This window comes from Pezoporus wallicus, unplaced genomic scaffold, assembly GCF_028554395.1.
Source record: "Pezoporus wallicus isolate ANWC-B61680 ecotype Strahan unplaced genomic scaffold, APGP_CSIRO_Pwel_v1 contig_865, whole genome shotgun sequence".
In the NCBI taxonomy this organism is placed as follows: Eukaryota; Metazoa; Chordata; class Aves; order Psittaciformes; family Psittacidae; genus Pezoporus; species Pezoporus wallicus.
The window spans coordinates 518,960-541,163 of record NW_026636827.1 but is presented as its reverse complement, the minus strand read 5'-3'; the positions used below and the strand labels follow the sequence as shown (position 1 = coordinate 541,163).

Below are 22,204 nucleotides of genomic sequence, written 5' to 3'. Positions count from 1 at the left end.
GCATGGATTTTTCTGTGCCCCTTCTACTGACAGCATCTGCAATGCCATTTACAAAACATGATTTTTATTTAAAATGTCACCATTCAATAAGTTAGGCACACTAATGTCCAAACTTTTAACAGCCATGTTCTGACTGATTATTGCATATGTTTAAAAGTGAAAAATCAAATGAAAAATATCCATCTACCTTTTTCAAATGACTCAGCCTCAAATACCTAATTCCTTTGAATTAAATCAGCCTTCTTAGACACTGTTTGTAAAGCTTATAATGTAAAACCTAAATCATACTAAATTTAAATAAGCACTTTAAAGCACCCAGACTTCAAGTTCCTCAAAAGAAAAAAAAAGCCTTTACTCTTAGTTGCTGAGTAACATAATTTAAATTTCAATACATTGAGTTAGTTTTGAAAATACAATTTTTATTCTTCCAACTCTACAGGATATTAGAATATCCCACTTTAAAAATCTACAAATGTGAATGAACGTTTAGACAATAGCAGTTTCCTCAAGCTGAAGAGTTTTCAAAAATATGTGATTAATCTAAATATTATTAGTACTTAATTAAAGTATCCTCATAGCTCACAAAGACACCTAGTCCCTCAGAGATGCAGTCTATCCAGTCACTCAGGGATTAAAACATTCAGCCTCCAACTAGGCACAGAAGAGAACAACACATTTAGGCATTTATTCTATATGGGAATTTCTCTGTTTAGAATTAGACTTTTATCCTAATGGACGCAGTCATTTGTGAAGAAGAGATCTAACATCTGAAACTTCCCACAATTTAGGAGTTAAAGTTAGCATTTCCATACAACTCAAAGGAGTCCATGAAGACTATGACACTTCAGCATACAAAATCCCTGTCAATCCTCACATCTATGAATTATTATCTGGGCACTGATGATAAGATATGGTCAATAGAAGTCAGTTCTGGAGCATATTAAGCAGTTCAGCAGATCGCTGTGTATGCCTGCTGCTTAGCTCAAAATGCCATTTTAGCCCACCTGGTGGCCCTGTTCTACCTACACCTGCCCTTGCAACAGTCCTGTTGCATACTTCTATTTCTACAAAAGCTAGACATTTTCAAGTTTTTATAGCTTAGTTCCTTGGGATGCTATGAGGCATGCTACTACAGCTGTAAGTCAGGCAACAAAGTTTTATTAAGATAGACAAGCTCTGGTATATTGACTGAGGTTGAACACTGAGCAGGTTCTGAGAGAAATGTAGGTTTAATGATAAAACTTCTTCCTCACATTGGGAGCCCTGGGATCTACAGAACAGTAAGAACAAGAAAGGGCATCTTCCTCTTCTAACAAATCCCTTGGTTTACAGAGTATTCTGAAGAAATGTGATGACGGTGGACCCCAGGTATGCTTGGGCCTATGCCCTTGCCAGGAATTTCAAACCAGGTTAGCAAAACCTGGTTCTGAATTCTCTAGCATATTTGTAATTCTACTCATGTTACCACACAATTCATCGAGTTCTGGAATGACTAAAACACGTGAAATTTTCTATTGCTGGGTCTTCAGTCACGTATTTGGCTGTGATGCCAACAGATTAAACAAGTAAGGAAACAATGAAATAAGGGCCTTATGAATGGCCCTATCTTTTAATTCTGAGTATCATGATTTTTACAAGAAGTGAAATTTCTGACATCACTCTCATGTCAGAAACAAGCAAGAATAGTTGAAAACCATATCATTTCTAATTTCTGCATTACTGAGTTTCAAACACATTGCCCAGCAACTGTAAACTTGTAATGGGGTCCCAGTAGCCTGCATACATACTGAACAATAAAGACAGATTTATAGAGTTACATAGCTGTAAGTCTCTTTTTTTTTCTTCTTTAACTACACAGTCAAAAGCTTCTTATAAATCTGCTGAGACTGTAAATCAAACCCAGTTATTTACTTCAAAGCAGCTAAGTAATCCACTGTTAAAATTAAAGCATAATTCAGCAACAATAGGCATCCCAGCAAGCATGTGGACTAAAAGAACTGCTGTGGGGAAAATGATGTGGCTGAATTAGACTGTACTACTTGCCTCATTTAACCACCTTCCAAAGGCAAAAGCATATGGCCTTCCACCTTCCTAGGACTGCCTGATGCACGTATTATGAACTTCATAAACCATTGTCACACAAAAATATGGTCACTTAAACATTTACCCATAGAGATGCCAAGCAGTAGATTATTGCAATTTTATAGATATGTCAATAAAATATGGAGTTACTTTTGCAAAGAAAGTATTTAAGGAAAATAAGCGGCTGCTATTGGGACCGATCCTGTTCAACATCTTTGTCAGTGACACAGACAGTGGGATCCAGTGCACCCTCAGCAAGTTTGCCAACACCACTAAGCTGTGTGGTGTGGTCAGCACGTGGGAAGGCACGCCATCCAGAGGGATCTTTACATGCTTGAGAGGTGGGCCAGTGCCAACCCCATGAAGTTCGACAAGGCCAAGTACAAGGTCCTGCACCTGGGTTGGGGCAATCCCAAGCACAGCTACAGGCAGGACATAGATTGGATTGAGAGCAGCCCTGTGGAGAAGGATTTGGGCGTGTTGCTTGGTGAGAAACTGAACATGAGCCAGGAGGGTGCGTTCACAGCCCAGAAAGCAACTGCATCCTGGGCTGCAATAAAAGGAGCGTGTTCAGCAGACCAAGGGAGATGATTCTGCCCCTCTGCTCTGGTGAGACCCCCACCTGCACTACTGAGTCCAGCTCTGGGGGCCCCAACACAAGAGGGACGTGGACCTGCTTGAGTGAGTCCAGAGGAGGCCATGAAGATGATTAGAGGGCTGGAGCACCTCTCCAATGACAAAAGGGCTGGAACTGAATGATCTTTAAGGTGTCTTCCAATCCAAACCATTCTATGATTCTGTGAAGATAACTTCCAGAACATTTTAATACCAGAGATAGGCAATGGTGCTTTAAGGAATGCTTTTGAGGGAATAATGTAGAAGTAGTTATCTTTGCCAGCTCTTAAAGAAAGGGTTAAAGAACAAAGGAAAATGTTGCACATCTCTGATAGAAGGTAACATTTGTCAGACAACACAGGTTCATAGGATCTGCAGCATGCTGCAGTTTCTTGCAGGTAAATGGTAGATTATAAATTGGTAGGGCAATTTAATTTTCAGGTCAATACAGTTGCTATTAACAATATATGGTCTAGACAATATGAATATGCACTACATGACATGACTTAGTGCTATAAATCAATCTGTTTCTTTTCCCCAAAGGGCACTATTATATTCAATTTTAATCAGATGGTAATACTGACCATAGAGTATTTGGTTCAGATATATAGATATATTCATATTGGGCACAAAAGTTTTTCTCTTCATCTCAAACATACTAGGAGAGGACAAGAAGACATTACACTTCAAAAAAACCCCCCAAAATAATTTTATTACATAATTTGTTTAAAATAATATTAAAATCTGCATAGAGTCCAATTTAAATCCAGATTCAGAATTATGACTTATTGAATACTAGAAAATAAAATAAAAATCTTCAATTATAAAACATATACCCTGCACGGTTAGCAAATATATACCTCATAATGTCTCTGAAACAACATGTCATGTACCTTCCTAGATGAGACAGCATCTTTTTTTAGGGTTGCTAAAGAAAGAAAAAGAATAATTGCTTTATATATTAAAGAATATTATGCTGTTTTCCTGATTGTTTCCCTCCCTCTAACAGAGGTATCACCTGATGCCATCAGTATGCTTGTACTTCTTCAAAACACTCCAATCCACTGTAGGTACCCAGTAGTGTTGCCTGCCTCAGATTTTAGTTTGAGCAAAACAAACAAAACCCTTCATGGAAACTGACTGTAACAAATGCATGCGTATTTAATCATTGCCTCATCTTCCTTTTCTTCCAATCTGTCCTTTTTTTTTCATCCATTTATTGCATCTTTTCAGTATGAAAATAGTAATCTTTGAGAAGACTGTTATTAATTATACATGGCCTGAACAACATGCAGATAACTGCCCAGACTTAAAATACAGGCATTGTTGATGCACTAAAAAAAAAAAAAAAAAAAAAAAAAAGAAAGAAAAATTATTTTCTTCCTAACTTATTTCAGTAATGCAAGAAATAAGAATAACTCATGGGTTTAGTTATGTATTCATTATTTTTCTATCCATTTTCAACCAGACATCAGGACACTGGGTTTTTTGTTTGTTTGATTCTATCACTATAGTGGTGGGATCCAAGTGTTGGTCTACCTGAGCGTTAATTTAAAATGATACACCACCATGGATCCCATTAAAAATCTCATGAAACACTCACATAGCTATTGCTTCCAGCAGTATGGCTCAAACTCAGTGCTCCTATATTTGCAGAATTTGAACTTTTCTTTCAGAAAGCTTCCAGCCCTTTCCAAAACTAGCCACTTTAGACAGATATAAAACCATAATTCCACCTCTCCTCAGCCACAAAAGTTTTGTGTACTTTGTGTTAACCACTCCCACCTTTTGCATCCCCTATCATTTTAGTGTTTCAGTTGTTAAACCTCACAGCATCCCTATGCCATCTGGAAATACTGTTATTCTCATTTTACATTTAGAGGCAAAAAGACAAGATTACTTGTTAAATGTCACCCTGTAAGTCTCAGGGAAAAACAGTGGTCTCCTGACTACCAGCATATTGCCTTTCTTCCTAAATCACTCCTCCTTTCATGCAAACAGTAAAAAGAGTTTCTCCCAACATCTGCAAAGAAATACAGAGGGAAGACATGAATATGCATTGCATCTCTCCTCCACGTCCCCTCTGCAAGGTATGCTCTTGTCTTCCTTGTAGTAATATTTTTTTTTTTCCTATCCTAATGTTAAATTACTTCTGCAATGGGTAATTCCCCAGCAAAATACATGGCGTTAATGTTCTCTGTGTTCAAGAGCAGAGCAGGAGCACAGCGCCAGGTGCTGCCCTTGTTCTGCCTTCACTATACCCAGCATCCATCCATCCAGCAGCTGGCTTTGCCTTTCACAAGGCAAACAATTTGACAGTTCGTGATGGTTAAATTCTTGTCAGAGCAACTATCCTCAAATACAGTTTTTGCTCAGTCTACTTTATGAAAGAATAATTGTCCATCCAAGTATGTTTGCAAACGGAAAAACAATGAAAAGCTGAAAATGTAACCAATTATTTTGGAAGACAGAGGATGACTACAGTGCTTTCACAGACTGGTATAAGTTTTCCCACTACATCTTACTTGAGTTGCCTTTTTCCAATGGGTTCATTTCTGAAGCTAATGCAATGGTTATGACTATTCAAAACAAACCTGAATCTTGCAACTAGCTGAACAGACTCAATGAATCCTCCAAAAAGTCTTAAACCAAAAATACTTAATTTCAGTGCATTCATAACTGGAAGAGAAACAGCACTGGTCTTTTAAAACACATTATACTTATCTGCTTATATATAAATATAAAAATATTCCCCCATATTATACAGTGAGGGTGGTGAGGCACTGAAACAGGCTGCCCCAAGAAATTGTGGATGCCCCATCTCTGGAAGTGTTTGAGGCCAGGCTGGATGACAACGCTTTGAGCAACTGGGTCTAGTGGAAGATGTCCCCAGATGTGGCAGGGGGTTGGAACTAGATGATCTCTAAGGTCCCTTCCAACCTGAATCATTCTGTGAATTATGATTCTATGATATTAAAAAGTGGAATGATATACTTAAGTAAAATAGCAACAAATGACATAAAGCAAGTCCAAAAATACCAAATAGAGCGAGAGACTCTGAAATTGCAAATTGTGGCAGGTATCCCCACACACTCCTCAATCAGCTCATTATTTTTGCTTACAGTGTGACAGAGATTTTATGCAATTACACGTGCAAAGACTACCCAAACTTTAGCATCAGCTTGAGACCTGTCATGGTGAATGCCCAACCCAACTCATCAAACTGCAGCTGCTTTGACATGTTGATAAAATGCCGCGCTTCAGCTTTGCGAAAACAGACCAACCCTTCTGCGTATTTTGTCCTTCTCATTTAACTACTTGCCCTAAAAATGCATTTTTTTTTCCATAAAAATAGGAAATTTATATAGCTTAAGCCTGACTTTAGCAAAGGTGATGTACTCCACTTAAAAGATTTGTTATATGTATTTTTTTCAATTTCCGAATAAGTGCTTCACTAAAACCACTATTAAAATTTTAAACCAAAGCCAAACTTTTATTTTATTCAACCTAAATGACAAATAGTGAAAAGGATAGGATTTGTTCTTTCTAATTATTCTCATTATTCCCTGATGCTGACATGATCCATAAGGTTCTCAGCATTTCAAGTTCTACTCTGAAGCTGAAGTCAAAAGAAAGTTTTAAATCAAATTCACTTGATTCAAAGTAGAAATACACAATGTAAATTTTGTGGATTGAGAAGACAAAAATATTTCTGTGAACTGGAGATAGTACTTTTTTGAGCAAGTCATTGCTTCTGTCATTCAAAGTAGTTAAAAACTGAAAAATGCAATCATATATTAAACCCCCACATCAGATGTCTGTTTTTATTCGTCATGCCCATCGCAGTGTAAATAATAATCACAGTTTTATCAACTTTCGCAAACATGCAATTCCTCTTTCTGCAAGAGCTGCTGATAAAGCACTGAGTAAGGAGCGAGCCCTTTATCTTATCCTGATGTGTTCAGACTCTTTGGCATGTCTGTCAGACTATAGCACAGCACAAAAATACCCAGGCTACAGTGAGTACAGAAAGCAGACTAGCCTATAATTTCTTAAAAAGCAGTGATAAAGATGCTGCAACTGTTTTCTATTTTATCAGATATGTAGCTTCTAATTTCAGATTTACATGGATTAATGCAATTTCTCAGTCATTTATGAAACGTGATCTTTATTTACCCTTTTCCACTTAGCACTACACAGCATTATATCTAAATATGAGTTACAAACCACAGCAACTAGTAGGGGCCGCCAGATAGCCCACAACTCACAATGCCTGTGTTTTTATTCTCATACTCTTTTTACTGCACAAGACATGTAAGAAGATATTTTTTCTTCCTACTGTTTCCCCCCAAAATTGTAGCAGGTTGTTTTTCTTTTTCAGTTGACTTTTGGTGACTTCAAGGTTGTTATTTTTATGAAGTCTGAATAAAATATTTGCATTAATAAGTTAGTATCTTAACGTATATGGCAAATTTGCTCTCAGTTAGTCTAATTGATGCAAACATGATTATCATTCTATGTGACATGAATTTAAAAACAAATATCTCCACTTAAGAAGAAAAACACAGCAATATCATGAAAAAAGTGCAATTTATAAATGAAGTAATAAAGTACCAGTAGAAAATTAAAGTAGCTGACACATATAATTAGTTGAAGATATCTAATACCACAATATAATCAGATGTTCTATTGCCACTGAAGACAGTTTCTGAAAGTGTGTATCTGAAGCCCCAAGTTCAATAACCAGTTTTATTGAAATGGGCAGGTCATAACTATATGTCTCATATATATCCCATACACATCTTTCTTAAAACAAAGGCAGAAAACAAAGTTATGTGAGAATGCTGAGAACATCTCAAGAGTCTGAAAGCATAAACAGCAGAGGACTTTTAACAACTACTATAGTTAGACAGCTACTTAGGTCCTGCATTGGATCAGAAAAGAGTCGACATTTGGGTTGTAAAAGAGAACACGATTCTGTTCTTGTTTCATTTGCAGCATGCTACAAAAAAAAAAGAAAAAGGACTTCCTGGTTTCAGCAGACAGCAAAAAAACCTACTTAAACACTACTGCAGTCAGAGAAGATCTTCGCTGATCTCCGAGAAGGTGGCACTATGTGTGTCCCTGAACATCTGCCCATTATTGAAATCCACGGTGGATTTAAAGAAGCACAGCAAGTTCAGTCTTCGTGAAAATTGTATCACAAAGAATAGTTCCAGTGGATAGTAAGTAAAAACAAAAATGAATCCAAAACGGTGCATATGGATGTCTAGTCCAATGAAATATCCATTATTAGTTGTGTTTTGTTTGTTTGGGGTTTCTTGTTTTGTTTTGCTTTGGGGGTTTTTGAGGGTTTTTTTTTGTTGTGGTTTGGTTTGGTTTGGTTTTTAGTTTGGGGTTTTTTTTTGTTTTGTTTTGGTTTGGTTTTACTGATATTTCGTTATTCTTATATCTGGGGATACAAATGCATTTTTAAAATATTCACTACAAAATTGTGCATTTTATATTTGCGGCAACCTAAGTATCTATAAATTAGATCTTTATAGTCCCCTCAGTTATTTTATTCTATCTTCAAAACCTTGTTAAAAATACAAATGTTACTGTTTTACAAGCAGAATAATACTTCAGTTTGACAGAGAGGAACAGTCCCCCAGAATAATGCCTGATAAAGATAAATTTACATGGTTACTGACACTATGAAAAAGTGTTCATATTTTATTTACAAAATCCTTCTGCTACTGAGGGAGATGGCTTGTTTGCTCTTGGATTACCTCTGTGGTAAAGAGCCTTTCTATCAATGAGGGGTTGGGATGTAAAGAAGGCACAAATGATACAGTCATACCCCACTGTTATGACAAAAATTAAGCTAATTAAGACAGAAGTCCAAAAGTGGTCAGCTAGGAAGCTGGAAAATTGGTAAAAAAACGGCGTGTGACAATGCGGCACTGAGAATAAGGACACGAAGAGATGCAGTCTTTGCAGAGACAGCATTCAGGAGACTGTTCCAGGCACGGCCTAGGAGTTTAAAGGAGGGGAGGGGTGGAGCAGAGAACAACACAGCAATCAAAAATTTGCACTGAGAAATGCCATTGAAAAAAGACATTTTACTTTCTGAACTCAGTCTGAGTACAGGTATTACTACTGAATATACATATATCTATACACTGAAAACTATATAAAAAAGAAAACAGACAGTAAGCCAGCTTTGCTAAGCATAGAATTTTGAGCTGATGTCAATGAAAGATTAACTGTGGAAGTTGGGTAAATAACAACACTTGAAATAGTAAAGAGGAACTGCAGGACCTCGAGCTACTGAGTGACTAAGCAATAAAAGCATGTGGGAAATTCAAGCTGAATAAACATGAAATTGATGAGAAAAATATCCTAGTTTTGTTCATTTAATGGTGGCTCTGTCCAGAGCACTTAAGAATGAGATATTGGCACTATAAATTAAAAAGACAAAGAAAACAAACAAACAAAAAACAACCAAAAAACCAACCCCAAAACAACCCAAAACCAGCTTTGGACAAAATAAGAAAGGTCACTAATCCCAGAAAAATCATTTGTTGAGTCTTCCCAGAAATGCAAGAACAGCAATACTGTATCAGCCAGGGTTCTAGGAGTGCTGAGTGAGTGCCATATATCAGAGAAGTGTGCTGTGGTATTTCTCTAGTATACTCTTATCACACCCTATTCTGCCTCCCATTACTGTATCAGATGATCTAAGCACTACTGAAGTGCCATGTGAGGTATAACTGATCTTTGACATGAAACCTTCTAATTTCTGCTCATCTTCTAAGAGGTTTGTAAGCCTGGGCTGCCTATCACAGAAGAAAAAGAAAACCACATTCTACAACTATATGATGGCTTATAATGTTTGTGTGGGGACAAGTTTGGGGCAGACTCTGTGTAAGAACAGACACCTCCCACAGATCTTCACAGTTGTTCTCCTCTTGAGTAAGCCAAACTTTGATTTCTCACAAATATTCACAGAAACTTCACAGGAAAGTTGCTGACAGAAGCATCATCCTAGATGATCCCTTCCTAGAGTTCCCTTCAATGACTGAGCCTCATCAATGCCAAGCTAAATAACTGTAGCTATTCTGAACAGAGCACTAGTAGTTGTGGATAATCACTACTAGGAAGGGGGTTAGGTGAGGGGGTAGTGGGGTAACTAGGAAAACCAAAACCAGGGAAGAAAACAGGAATGTAAATAAAAGAAACTGTTGGATCCCGGTCAAAACATCTGGGCTTCCTGTTAAATGGTCCTCACAGCAATTATATCCACAAAGTGGGAGAGCCAGTAAGTCAGCTTTGGCTTGTGATGATGAGGGCAAGACAAAGGTGCTTAGTTTCACAAGAAGAGAGGCAAATACTACCCAGAGGAGACTGGTGATCCTCAATGCCCATCACGTGTTTCCAGTCTTGGAAACCATTTCCCTTGTGTTCTGGTATGGCAGGCTAGGGAAGGCAGCTAGACTAAAACTGAATTAGCACAGAAGAAACAAGATGTTTCTTTTCATCCAGGTAAGTCCTGCATAAGCACATCTGCCAACAGAAAAGCCTGTGTGCCTTCCAAGGCAATGTATGATCAACTGCCTGGAGGTATAAATCACCACAAGGTAGGAAAGTTAAACACAGGCATTGCAGGATTTGTACTGGTGTACTGTGATAACTAAATGCCAAAGAAAACCTGAATCAAGTATCAGCCAAGCAGAAAATATCCTCTGAAGCATTGTCCCAGAAGAGATTTTGTTATATTCTGCAGAAGAATAGTGGCTGCCTGGTGCTTGTTTGGAGAGCATGTAAGGTGCTTGGCACTTGTAATGAAGATGCAAAATGCCTATTAAAATGAGGAAGAAGGAGATTCTGTCATCCCTTCTGTCTTGCAACCCCCAACTCCAACACACAAAAGCATTAATATAAGATACACATCACAGCTTTGGAAGGGAAGAAAATTGTAAGAGATTTTCTACATTCTTGCCATTAAAAAGAATTTTTGCTAGTTTGGTCCTAGAAGTAGCACTTTACATAAATGATTGCTCCTGAGAGTCTTGCTGTATTAACTGGAAGTGGACTATATGAGCTAGTGTAAAGTGTCAAGAAGCATAACCAGTATTATGAGCAGTGGTTGCATAAGCCTCCCTCATGGGAGAATCTTCCCTGAAATCCTATTTGGCTCTGACACTGCCTGCATAAATCTTTCCAAAAGGAGATTTTCCAGCTTCGCCTCCAAAAACTTCTAGGCTTTAAAAAGATGAAACAAAATGCCAGTGCCTGGCCTTGGCTAAGACAAGAATGGCTGCGCTGACAGTACCATGCCTACAGAAATGTATCCTTATTTAAAATTATAAACCTGTCAAATAAAACCTATTCATGATACAATAAATCTTACAAGACTGAAGCCACCTTAATAATTCAGCGTATGGAATACCATCACTGCACCCCGCTCTCCTGCAGCAAGCAACACCTGAGTGCGGGATCACAATCTCCACCTTCTTTACCCTCATACAGAATAAGGTACAGATATCGGCCAAGGTAACACTGCTCTTCAAAGCAACCTGTTTGTGTCCATCTATAACACATGCACACTGAAATGAAGTTGTATTGCACCATCTTTTGAGGGAGAATGCTAAAGTACTGTAATTTCTTTTCTTCTGTGAATCCAAAGCTTATGATCACTACCTGGAACTGGTACTATCTGACCTATAATGAAAACAAAGTAATTTTCATAGTCCCTGCTTTCCTCAATGTAGTCTCCCATCTTAAAACATGATCTACATAGTCTGTTCATAAGTGCAAGACTTACTTGCCTTCACTAAAAAAAGCACTTTGAATAAGACCAACTAAATCAGCCCCAATCACTTTGTAAAGTGATTTATACAAATGGATTGGGACTGCTTGAGTTGGTCTTATTCAAAGTAATTTTTTTCAGTGGAGACTAGTAACTCTTGTAGTGTCATATGTCCCACTCTTTGTGTCATATGCAGATAACATGTTTTCTTCTACTAAGAGAAAGAATGTATTAGAAGCCCAAGATTACAAAAAAAAATATTAAAAAAAACAAAAATCCACAAACACTGCTAAGAACACCTTTTGATTTCTACTTTTTCTTCTCCCCCCCCCCAAAAAAAAAAAAAAAAGTATTTTTCCTAATACTTTAAGGAATATCCTCTTTCTGGTTATACACAAACACAGAGAAAAAAGTCTCCTATGAAGAACAGACCTTCCTTTTTTATGTGCAACTCTATGGGCATGACCATTTATTTGGCTTGAGCTGTCAGAGAACATAATTACACTTGAAAATGCTCAAGATGAAATTCTTGACAAAGTTAAAATTATATATATGTAAATGTGTTTATGATGAAGAGAAATAACAGAAATCATCTGATGAGTAACAGGAGGTGCAGGGAAGAGAACGAAGAATTTAAAAACTAAAACTCAGTTTTGCAGTACCTACAAAATGACCTATACATGTGTGCAGGCAAATATAATAGGTACCGTAACATGAGACTCCTGCCATGTCCTTGCGTGCATAACTCAAGATCTATGTCTGGAAGAGAACATACAAATCGATTGGATAATTTCTATATTGAGTACTAGGGGAAAAAAAATCAACAAATCTTCAGCAGATGAGTTCTGATAGAACCTTTGGAAGTTGTTATTCCCATATGGAGCAGCATGTTCATCTGAGCCCATGCTGTATCATGCCTCAGATGCCACAGTGGACCAGTCTGTTGAGACCATTCACTTCAGAGCTGTGAGCAGGAGAAGGACAAAAGAAGCTTTCAGACTAATTCCCCCTCTCAGAAGTCATGCTGAGACCGTGGGATTTGATGCTGCTCCACTGCAGCAACCTAAGAAGCACATCTGTGGATGCACATGCCTGAGAAAAACACCATCACAGCTAAATCTGCTAGATTTTGTCAGTTAGAACTCTAAATGATTCCGAGCAATATTCCTCTAAGTCTCCAAGCACTATTTCCCAAATCAAAATTAAATAAGAAGTTGGAACAAGTCTCTGCAGTTGATTCATATACATAGAAATTTCTGTTCTTCATTTAAACAAGACTGAACAATTCCAGTGAAGTTTCAGAAGAATATTAGAGACCACAGGCTGATGTGTGTTACCACTATGAAAAATGATTAGCTCATTAATTCCAGGCACTGTATTCATTTCAAACCCATCATACAGACTTAATTTTGCAAACAGATGCACTATTGCAGATCTGAACACCACAGAGATTAGCAATTCTCTTTACATGCAGAGAACAGAGGGAGAGCCCAGGAAAGAATTACAAAACATAGTGCTAAGGTCCACTCTGATGATGAAGGTAAGTGACAAAACAAACACACATACAGTTCAGCAAAACCAATTTTGCTAAGGACTGTAGTTAATTTGATTGTCCTTAATAAAAGGAAAATAAAATAAGATACCAATAACAGAGTGAAATAAAAGGCACAATCAATTACTACCACCAAGAATTTTAGGTCTTTTAGATATCTGAAGTGTGAAAAGCCCTCTAAAATACAATAGTAAAACCCCCTCATTTGAATAAAATAGGAAGAAGGCAAAAAAACCCCACCAACCAACAAACCAAAAAACTATACATGCAAAATAAAACCAAACACAACAAACCCCAAAGTCTGAATTGCTTTTTGTTGTTTTTTTTCTTCTATATATAATAAGGAAAATAGGTGTAGAAGAAACTTAATCTGCAGAAAGGGCTAAACCTCACAGCAGTTATCTTGTAAATCTAAAACTCAGTATCTATGAAGAATTTATCACATTGGTATGCACCCCTAAGAGCTATAATCAGATTTGTTATTTCCATATTCCTGATCTGGATGGTCAGAGTGCAGGATCTGTTCTTTGATGCTCATCTCTGCTTAAAAAGATTTTTTCAAAATCATAGGTCCAATCTCAGGTTCAAGTCTTTTAGAAGCCTGTTATTGACACCGCCGTTGTGTTCCTCAGTGCTGTGGTTTATAAGCCAATCTATGGACATCTCTTCTGTGGAAGATGAAGCAAATTGTAATTTTTTGAGTGCATGCTTTTGTACAGTCTGTTCACATGCTTAAGTGGATGAACACCTCCTTTACAAGATAAGAACACTCCACAAATTGAAAAGCTGATTGAGAAATAATGCTGTAATGCCGAAGACTAATTTTGTATGATGAGTTTAGGTCTTTTTAATTTATTTTTCCGTAATTGCAAAAAAAGGCAGCAATTTATTTCCAGTAAGTCATGAAACATTTTGTTATTTTTCAAGAACTAACATACCTATGATATTGACAGCAAATGTAATAAGCATGTGTCTCTTTAATACATTGTTAATATTGTCCCAGTAGAAAAGAATCATTTTAAAGCTTCATGTAGAACTACTTTGCCAGAGGAAAGGAAGCATTTTTCATTACTTTTTTTTGTTTCACTGCTGGTTTTGTAACTGTTCTGGGTTCAGCAGTAGCAGTCATTTTTTTCTCCTTCTTAGTGGCTGGTGCAGTGCTGTGGTTTTGACTTTCAGCCTGGGAACAGCGCTGATAACACCGATGTGTTTAGTTGCTGCTCAGTAATGTTTAATCTGACCAAAGACTTTCTGAGTCTCATGCTCTGCCAGGGAGGAGGGGAAGCCAGTAGAAAGCAGAGACAGGACACCTGACAAACTAACCAAAGAGGCATTCCATACCACAGCATTTCATGCCCACAATATAAATTGGATGCAGTTACCCAGAGGTGTTAGATCACTGCTCGGTCGGGCTGGGTATCAGTCAGAGGGTGGTGAGCGGTTGTATTCTCTTCCCTTATCATTATTATTATTGGTGGCAGCAGTAGTGATTTGTGTTATACCTTAGTTACTGGACTGTTCTTATCTCAACCCGTGGAAGTTACATTCTTTCAGTTCTCCTCCTTGTCCCTCTGGGAGCAGGGGGAGGAAGAAGGAGGAGTGAGCGAGCAGCTGCATGGTTTCTGAGTTACCGACTGGGCTTAAACCATGACAGTAACTTCCACACATTATATTTAGTCTATAAGGCTGTACATCATTAAAAACTTTGCATAGATATAAATATTGATCATAGAATCACAGAATAGTTCAAGTTGGAAAGGGCCCTAAGATCAGCTAGTTCCAACCCCCTGCCGTGGGCAGGGACATCTCACTCTAGACCATGTCACCCAAGGCTCTGTCCAACCTGGCCTTGAACACTGCCAGGGATTGGAGCATTTACCACCACATTTCTCCCTTTGGCCATAACCCACAGTTAGGGGCCCATCACCGATTCCCAGGGAGACTTCCAGACTCCCCAGCCTATCATTGACATAGTTACACCCCCTCCCTGTCTGCCTGGCCTGTCTTTCCTGAAGATTCTATAAGTTTCCATTCCAACACTCCAGTCATAGAAGCCACCCCGCCATGTTTCCATGATGCCAGGGATATTATATCCCTCTAGATGTGTGCACATCTATGGGCATTTGTATAGAGACATCTGAGCTGAGCTCCGAAGAAAGCCAACTCATTGGCTGGAGCGTCTGGAGAAGCTCTGCATTGCTCTGAGCATTCGTTATAGGTGCTGGCAACTGACTGGTAGTTTTGGGATGGATTGGTGTTCCCCTCCCCCAACACATCTAGTTTAAAGATACCTTGACCAGCTTGGCAAGTCTCCTACCAAAGCAGTTCTTCTCCTTTGTCAGTCTGGCCTCATCAGCCTGCAGTAGATCTAGCTTTCCAAAGCAAATTCCATGGTCTAAGTAACCAAACCCCTGACTATGGCACCACCCCTCTAAGCATTTGTTAACCTGCCAGATTTGTCTAGTCTAGTTGATATATACTGGATATATATATGTATACATATATAGGAGTGAAAACATAAAAGTACTTCGGAATATTTCTGAAGGCTCCTGCGACAGTTCACCAAGACAGACACTATTTTACTAAAACTGTCAAATACTTACTGTGAAGATACTGAGCAATGTTTATTATCCATTCATCTGTTAACTTCCCAGCTTTTGTTATCTTTGTACACTTCAGCTGACTTGAAAGATCTCTTGATTCAATCCAACAAATGGTGTCCTCTTTGTAGCTATAGTCTAGTGTCAAAATTGCAGACCCTTTTACAGGCGTTCTGGCAGACATTTTGCTTCCATTAAGGTGTAATACCTCAATTGTTTCTGAGCTTGCAATCAGAAGAAGAGATGGTCTATCAGCAGGCTCTAAAAACAAAGTAAAGAGAATTTAAAGGGTTAATGGACTGTGTTTACTATACTTTTTCAATGTAATTTTTAATGTTCTTACCTGCATGTTTTAAGAGATATAATAAATTGGTTTTGTTTTTATTTTCATAACTATCATATATTCCAAATTACTAGTGTATTTTATCCTGTTGTTCTAATGGCTCACATCATTAAAGAAAATTAATTACCCTAGCCCCACAGCTTCTGTTTAATTCCAAATACCATTATTGCAACATTTTTCATGCCTATGCCATAAAATGAAATACAACTCATGGAAATTCCTTCTATCCAGACTGCTAGCATTTTTAAAGAATGAAGAACAGGAAAAGCTGCAGAACATATCAGTACACATGAAATGGCAATGTACTTTCCATATTAGAATCTATATAATAAGACAAAAACTGAGGACTGGATGCTGCTGAAAAAATTAAACCCAATCTTACAAAATCCCAATGCAATGAAACCTGACCACATCATAGAGATGACGGGCCTACTACCATGCATTATCAAGGAGAAAGCACCATGCAGTGGAGTTTCCCAAGAGCAGAAAGGGAACAGAGAATGTGTCTTTCCACTAGGTTACTATTAATGTTACAATAAACAAACAAAAATATGAGGAAGCAACTCATATTAAGAGATTACATACAATATAAGTGTCACATTCACCTGAATCACTTTGCCTAGAAATCCTGCTAGTAATTTATAAAAATATTTGAGCAATGTGTGAATAATGAAACAAACAATAATACCCCTATAGTGAGGAATATGCATCCTAAAATACAGAATGTTCCAGTTTAAGTTAAAACTTGAAAGAGTTACATTATCCACACATAGGAACAAACAATTCTCATTGCTACAAAATATTTTTAGCACTATGACAAGTGCTATTTGGCACAAAAGCTGCTGTTCTTGTTTTAGGTGTATCTTTAATTGTGTTTAAGACACAGGATAGAGAAACTGCTTTTTGAAAAATCTCCACATTAGATGTCATTCAGCATTCAGAGTTCTGCTCCAACCAAGACTGAGCTGATGCAGAAACTTATGAAAAGATTCCCTGTGAGAGAAAGATATTGTGACCCTAAAAACCGTTTCAGGTTTAACTGGAAGAACAGGCTGTCTAATATTGCAATGAGGTATGTTCATGTGAATCACTTAATGGAAAGCTGGCCTTTGCAACAGGGTCAACATCACTACAACATGTCTATTTGTCCCATTCAATTGTTAAATGAAATAAAGTTGTCAAGTGGGCAAACTTTTGGATGTTGTATTGTAGAAAATTACCCTAAACCATAGAACATTTATTAGAACACTGCCATTGCAAGCATATGTGAAAAATATTTCTGTTGCCAAGTCAAGAGTTCTCACCTCAGTGGAATCTGCTTGTATTCAAAGGAATAAATCAGTGTTTAAATGCTGCATTGACATGTGGTACTTTCAATGAACATTCTACCTAATGAAGTTTTCAGAATTTTACTAAGCAATTACAGCTGTCTAAATGGAGGAAAAAATGCATAAATACAAGGATTTGACAAATAATACTTCATCAGCAAGTCTGATTAAAAAGAAGAAAATGCTTCAGTGAATAAAGTGCTCAGTGGTCTCAAATCCATAGAAGCAGGCGTTAAATTCTGTTCTTTGGTGCTCTCTGCTTTTATTGAAACAGCTCGTTTGCTGATTTTTTTAATTTTGTCATGTAAATAACTTCTTTTCTTTTTTTTTTTTTTTTCTATAAGGGATCAGCATGTATTCCTTCTAAAGGGAATTTCATTTAATCTTTTCCTATTGCTCCTCATTCCACATGCATATTCTACCTTGTAACCCTCTACCTTTTTCCCTCCCTGGTAGATCTCACACTGACATCTGAAAACCTACACTTCCGTAGCACTGCTTTCTGAACTCACTGACTGTCCCCATCAGCCTCACATTCACTTCCCCCAATTCATGGACAGGACAGGACAGGATAGGATATGGATAAGATGGATAGGATAGGATAGGATGGGATGGGATGGGATGGGATGGGATAAGATGGGATAGGATGGGATAGGATAGGATAGGATAGGATAGGATAGGATAGGATAGGATAGGATAGGATAGGATAGGATAGGATAGTTAGGGATGGAAAGGACCTTAAGATCATCCAGTTCCAACCTCCCTGTCATGGGCAGGGAAGCCTCACCCTAGACGATGTCACCCAAGGCCATGTTCAACCTGGCCTTGAACACTGCCAGGGATGGAGCATTTACCACCTGCTTGGGCAGCCTGTTCCAGTGCCTCAGCACCCTCACTGTAAAGAACTTCTTCCTTATATCTAACCTTAACATCCCCTGTTTTAGTTTACACCCATCACCCCTTATCCTATCATTACAGTCCCTGATGAAGAGTCCTTTTCCAGCATCCTTGTAGGCCTCCTTCAGATATTGGAAGGCTGCTGTGAGGTCTCCACTACCAGCCTTCTCTTCTCATACGCATCTTTTTTGGTTTTCTTCTTTTATTATCATTATTATTTTTTTTTTACTCATGGAAGGTACCTAACAACTGAAAAGAATGAACTAATTTCTAAAACAACTCCTTGTGCTGTAAGCCATGAACAAAGCTCCTCAGTCTTGCCTTCTCCAAAAGAGAAAGCAATGGAGGTTCTTATGAAGCCATTTTATTTGAAATTGGCCAGGTAAGTCCATTTGCAGTCAACACGTGGCTGGGGTATGTAAATCTCTTTTCCTTCCTTTCCTATCAACTTCTGCTACCCAGCAGAAGAAGAAAGCCAGACTTAAGAGCTTCTGTCTGTCACCAACTCCCTCCAGAGACTTTCCACACTGAGGGGTACAAAGGGGTGTTGCCATCTGCATTCTGCTATGTTTGGGGATTTTTTCTTACATCTAACAGCTCCGTGCTCAGCTTCTCCCTTCCCACTGCCTAATTCTGGGTTCAAACACTCCTTTCCCAACCAGCAGCTTTGTGAAAAATCCTTTATTATTATTCTTTTATACTTTATGTCAGGTAAGATAGTTCCACCCTTTGCAATCTATAAAAACTGCAAGAGAAGGTAGCTATATGGGAGCTGTTTGCAGTTACCAAGCCATCATGGTTGTTCAGTTGTTTGAGGTTGCAATAGAGGAACATATCCCTTCCTGCACTGTTTTAAACTGATGCATTGAAAACTGTAACAAGGATTTAATACCTCATTAAACTCCAGAGAAAGGATGCATTTTAGTATTAATGTCTAAGACATACGGGAATTTTGAAAAAGAATTACTGACAAGCTTCCTGAGCAACAGTTGTAATCAAAACTGGCTGCAGACAAAGGAATCATGAGGACTCGTGGCACTGCTAAGAGGTTCTGCTCAGCAGGCAATATGACACGTTAAAAATACTTCTGCATTCTGGCAGAATTTATCCAGACACTAGATTACTGAGCTTGAAACTATACTTTTCAAGCAGACTGTACATTGGATTGAATCAGTTATTGTATTTTCACAGTAGGGTAGGTAACCTGCTTATTTCAGTGTTGCTCAGATAAAAACTGATTTCATAATTATTTTTTAAAAAAGAGGAAAATTATTTCAAAGACAAAAATATACAAAAAAGTATTAAAGGTTCCTACGAAAAAGAAAATAAATATTAAAAGCATCTTACTGTATTGGAAAACGCATGTGAAAAACAAAAAAGAAGATGAATAACAAAATGAAAATCATGTCTTCTCCCTCACAAAAACTGCTTGTCTATTTCTCAAGAACAGAATCTGCAAAGCTTAAAGTTTAGTGGGCAGATCTAGGATGAGTTACCGTTAGCTGACAACAGCTTTTCAAATAACTGGACTTCATGGGTTATTTTTTCACAAGGTTTTTTTTTTTTTTGTGGTGGTTTTCTTGTGGGTTTTTTTTGGAGGTGGGTTGTTTTTTGTTTGTTTGCTTTTTTTTTTTTTCCATAGGAAAGATAAGCATTGAATAGCTCTGTAGTCCAGGGAAGTTTTATGATTCATCCCTCTTGACTAAAATGAAAACATCTTCCTTTGAATTATGTCTAAGATAGAGTAGTGGAAAGGATGAATGACTCGCATTTCCCTCCTACCTGATCTTGTCTAAAATACAGATCAATAAGTGATGTCACAATAAATCAGAAAATAAGGTGTTTTCCTCTGCCAGCAGCCCTACTTCTGTTCAGGAAGAAAAGATTCAGAAATACCTCCTTTTTTTTTTTTCTTCTTTTTTCTTTTTTTTTTTCCAGTGCAATGATATGAAATAGATAAAACTCAGAATTCAGTGCTTACAAGCAGCTTAAAACCCCTTCATCCTGAGGTATGCATTGTAAATGATAAGTACTTTGCCCTTACCAATGCAAGCATTGTATAAAAATATGAAAAATGTTTTTATAGTGTTAAATAAAATGATGTGGACCTGTTGGAGCGAATCCAGAGGAGGGTACAAAGATGGGCAGAGTACTGGAGCACCTCTCCTATGAAGACAGGCTGAGAGCTGGGCTCATTCAGCCTGGAGAAGGCTCCAGGAAGACCGCAGAGCAGCTTCCAGTACCTAAACAAGCCTATGAGAAAGCTGGAGAGGGAATTTTTACAAGGGCAGGTAGGGATAGGAAAAGGGGGAATGGCTTTAAAGTGGAAGAGGGCAGATTTAGATTAGATATTAAAACTTTTCGCTATGAGGGTGGTGAGGCACTGGCATGGGCTGCCCAGAGAAGCTGTGGCTGCCTCATCCATGGAAATATTCATGGCCCAGTTGGATGGGGTTTTCAGCAGCCTGGTCTAGTGGAAGGTGTCCCTGCCCATTGCAGGGGGATTGGAAATGGATGATCTTTAAGGTCCCTTCCAACTAAAACCATTCTGTGATTCTATAAAAATGCAGTCCAGTTTAATTTTGAAATTAGTATTTGATGTTTATCCACAGTGTACCAAACATTTGGGCTGATTTATCTTTAAAGAATCAAAACTTAGTTCCATGAGATTTTAGAAAACTCTGTTGTAAAATAAGTTTCAAAGTGATGGAATATTTTCTAAATATCAGAAAGAGCCTTTTGCTTAAGCCATTATCAGTTTATCCAGCTTTATCTACATGACAAATGTTTCTTACCACATGGAATTTCTCTCTAAATAGGCTATACAGATATAAAACATACCAGGAACTTCTGGAAGAAAGAAGATTTCTCAGTGAAATTTTTCTCAGCAAAAAATTTCTAGTTGTGTCTTTTTGTTTCCTTAAACATTGTTTTCATCAAATGCAGGCCTTGCAAACTAGGCATACAAACTTGGTAAACAAAGAGGTTCTAAAACTCTGTTCAGCAGAGCTTTATTTTGTTCAGTTTTCACCCCAGAAGAAGTAATTAACTGTTTCTTTATTCATAAAAGAATGTGTGGTTAAAAAGTCTGGGAAAAAAACATAGTGTGCCCCCAGCTGTTTTGACAATTGTTTTAGCATGCTTCACAAAGGTACCGTGCAGCTAAAGTTTTCAGCTCCAAAGTTATTTAAATGTGCTGAGGAAGAAAATGCAAAATTTAATGAGGGAAAGACCTTACCACCTTCCCAGCCAAGCATTTGCCTGCCTGAAGTGTATGAAAAAAGTAGCTTCTCTGAAGTTCTTTGCTAATTGTTCCATACCACGTGCAGAAAGACGGTTATGCAGGCATGGGCTCTGAGGCTGTGCTAAAGCTGCTGAAGGGCGTTGGAAGTAGATGATCTTAAGGTGCCTTCTAACCCAAACTATTCAACAATTCTGTAAGTCAGGACCAGCAAAGCAACACAAGCTGCTCACTGCAGCTCTTTCAGAGTGCTGTGATAGAAGGACCTGAATTACTGTACCAGGAGTCTTTTTGATCTCTGTGCTCTAGGAAGTATTGGATCCAAATATTCACCATATTGATAATTTAATCCAGCAGTAATTCAAGGAAAAGTTATGTTTACACACACGCACACAAAAAAAAGCAATGATCAACATTCATTTCTTTGCAGCACCATCATCTTGATTTGTACTGTCCTGCAGTGATTTCTCTGATTAACGAGGAGTGACTCTTATCTGAAATTGCAAGAAAAGGTGAAAAGTACTGTAAAATAAACATGATGAAGTATTAAGAAATACATGATGAAGTATTAGGAAATACAGAAGAGTCATTCTTCTTTGTTAATCTGATTCATTTCATGAAGACCATCCAGCCACTGACGGCTCACTGCAACACTTAGTTGTTACACATACTGCTGGATCTAAGAAGGGAAACTCAAAGGCTTATCTCAAGACTAGTACTGGTACCATGAGGATTTCCTGATCTAGAATTGC

The 22,204-nt window shown here is 37.9% G+C and overlaps 1 protein-coding gene across 1 annotated transcript in view; it reads right to left on the bottom strand.

Moving 5' to 3' along the window:
- LRP1B (LDL receptor related protein 1B) overlaps positions 1-22,204 on the bottom strand; it is a 781,126-nt gene that overhangs the window by 352,438 nt on the left and 406,484 nt on the right. The window contains exon 5 of the mRNA XM_057401813.1: positions 15,647-15,904. Within this exon, the coding sequence (XP_057257796.1) occupies positions 15,647-15,904 (258 nt within the window). The remainder of the gene's footprint in view (positions 1-15,646; positions 15,905-22,204) is intronic.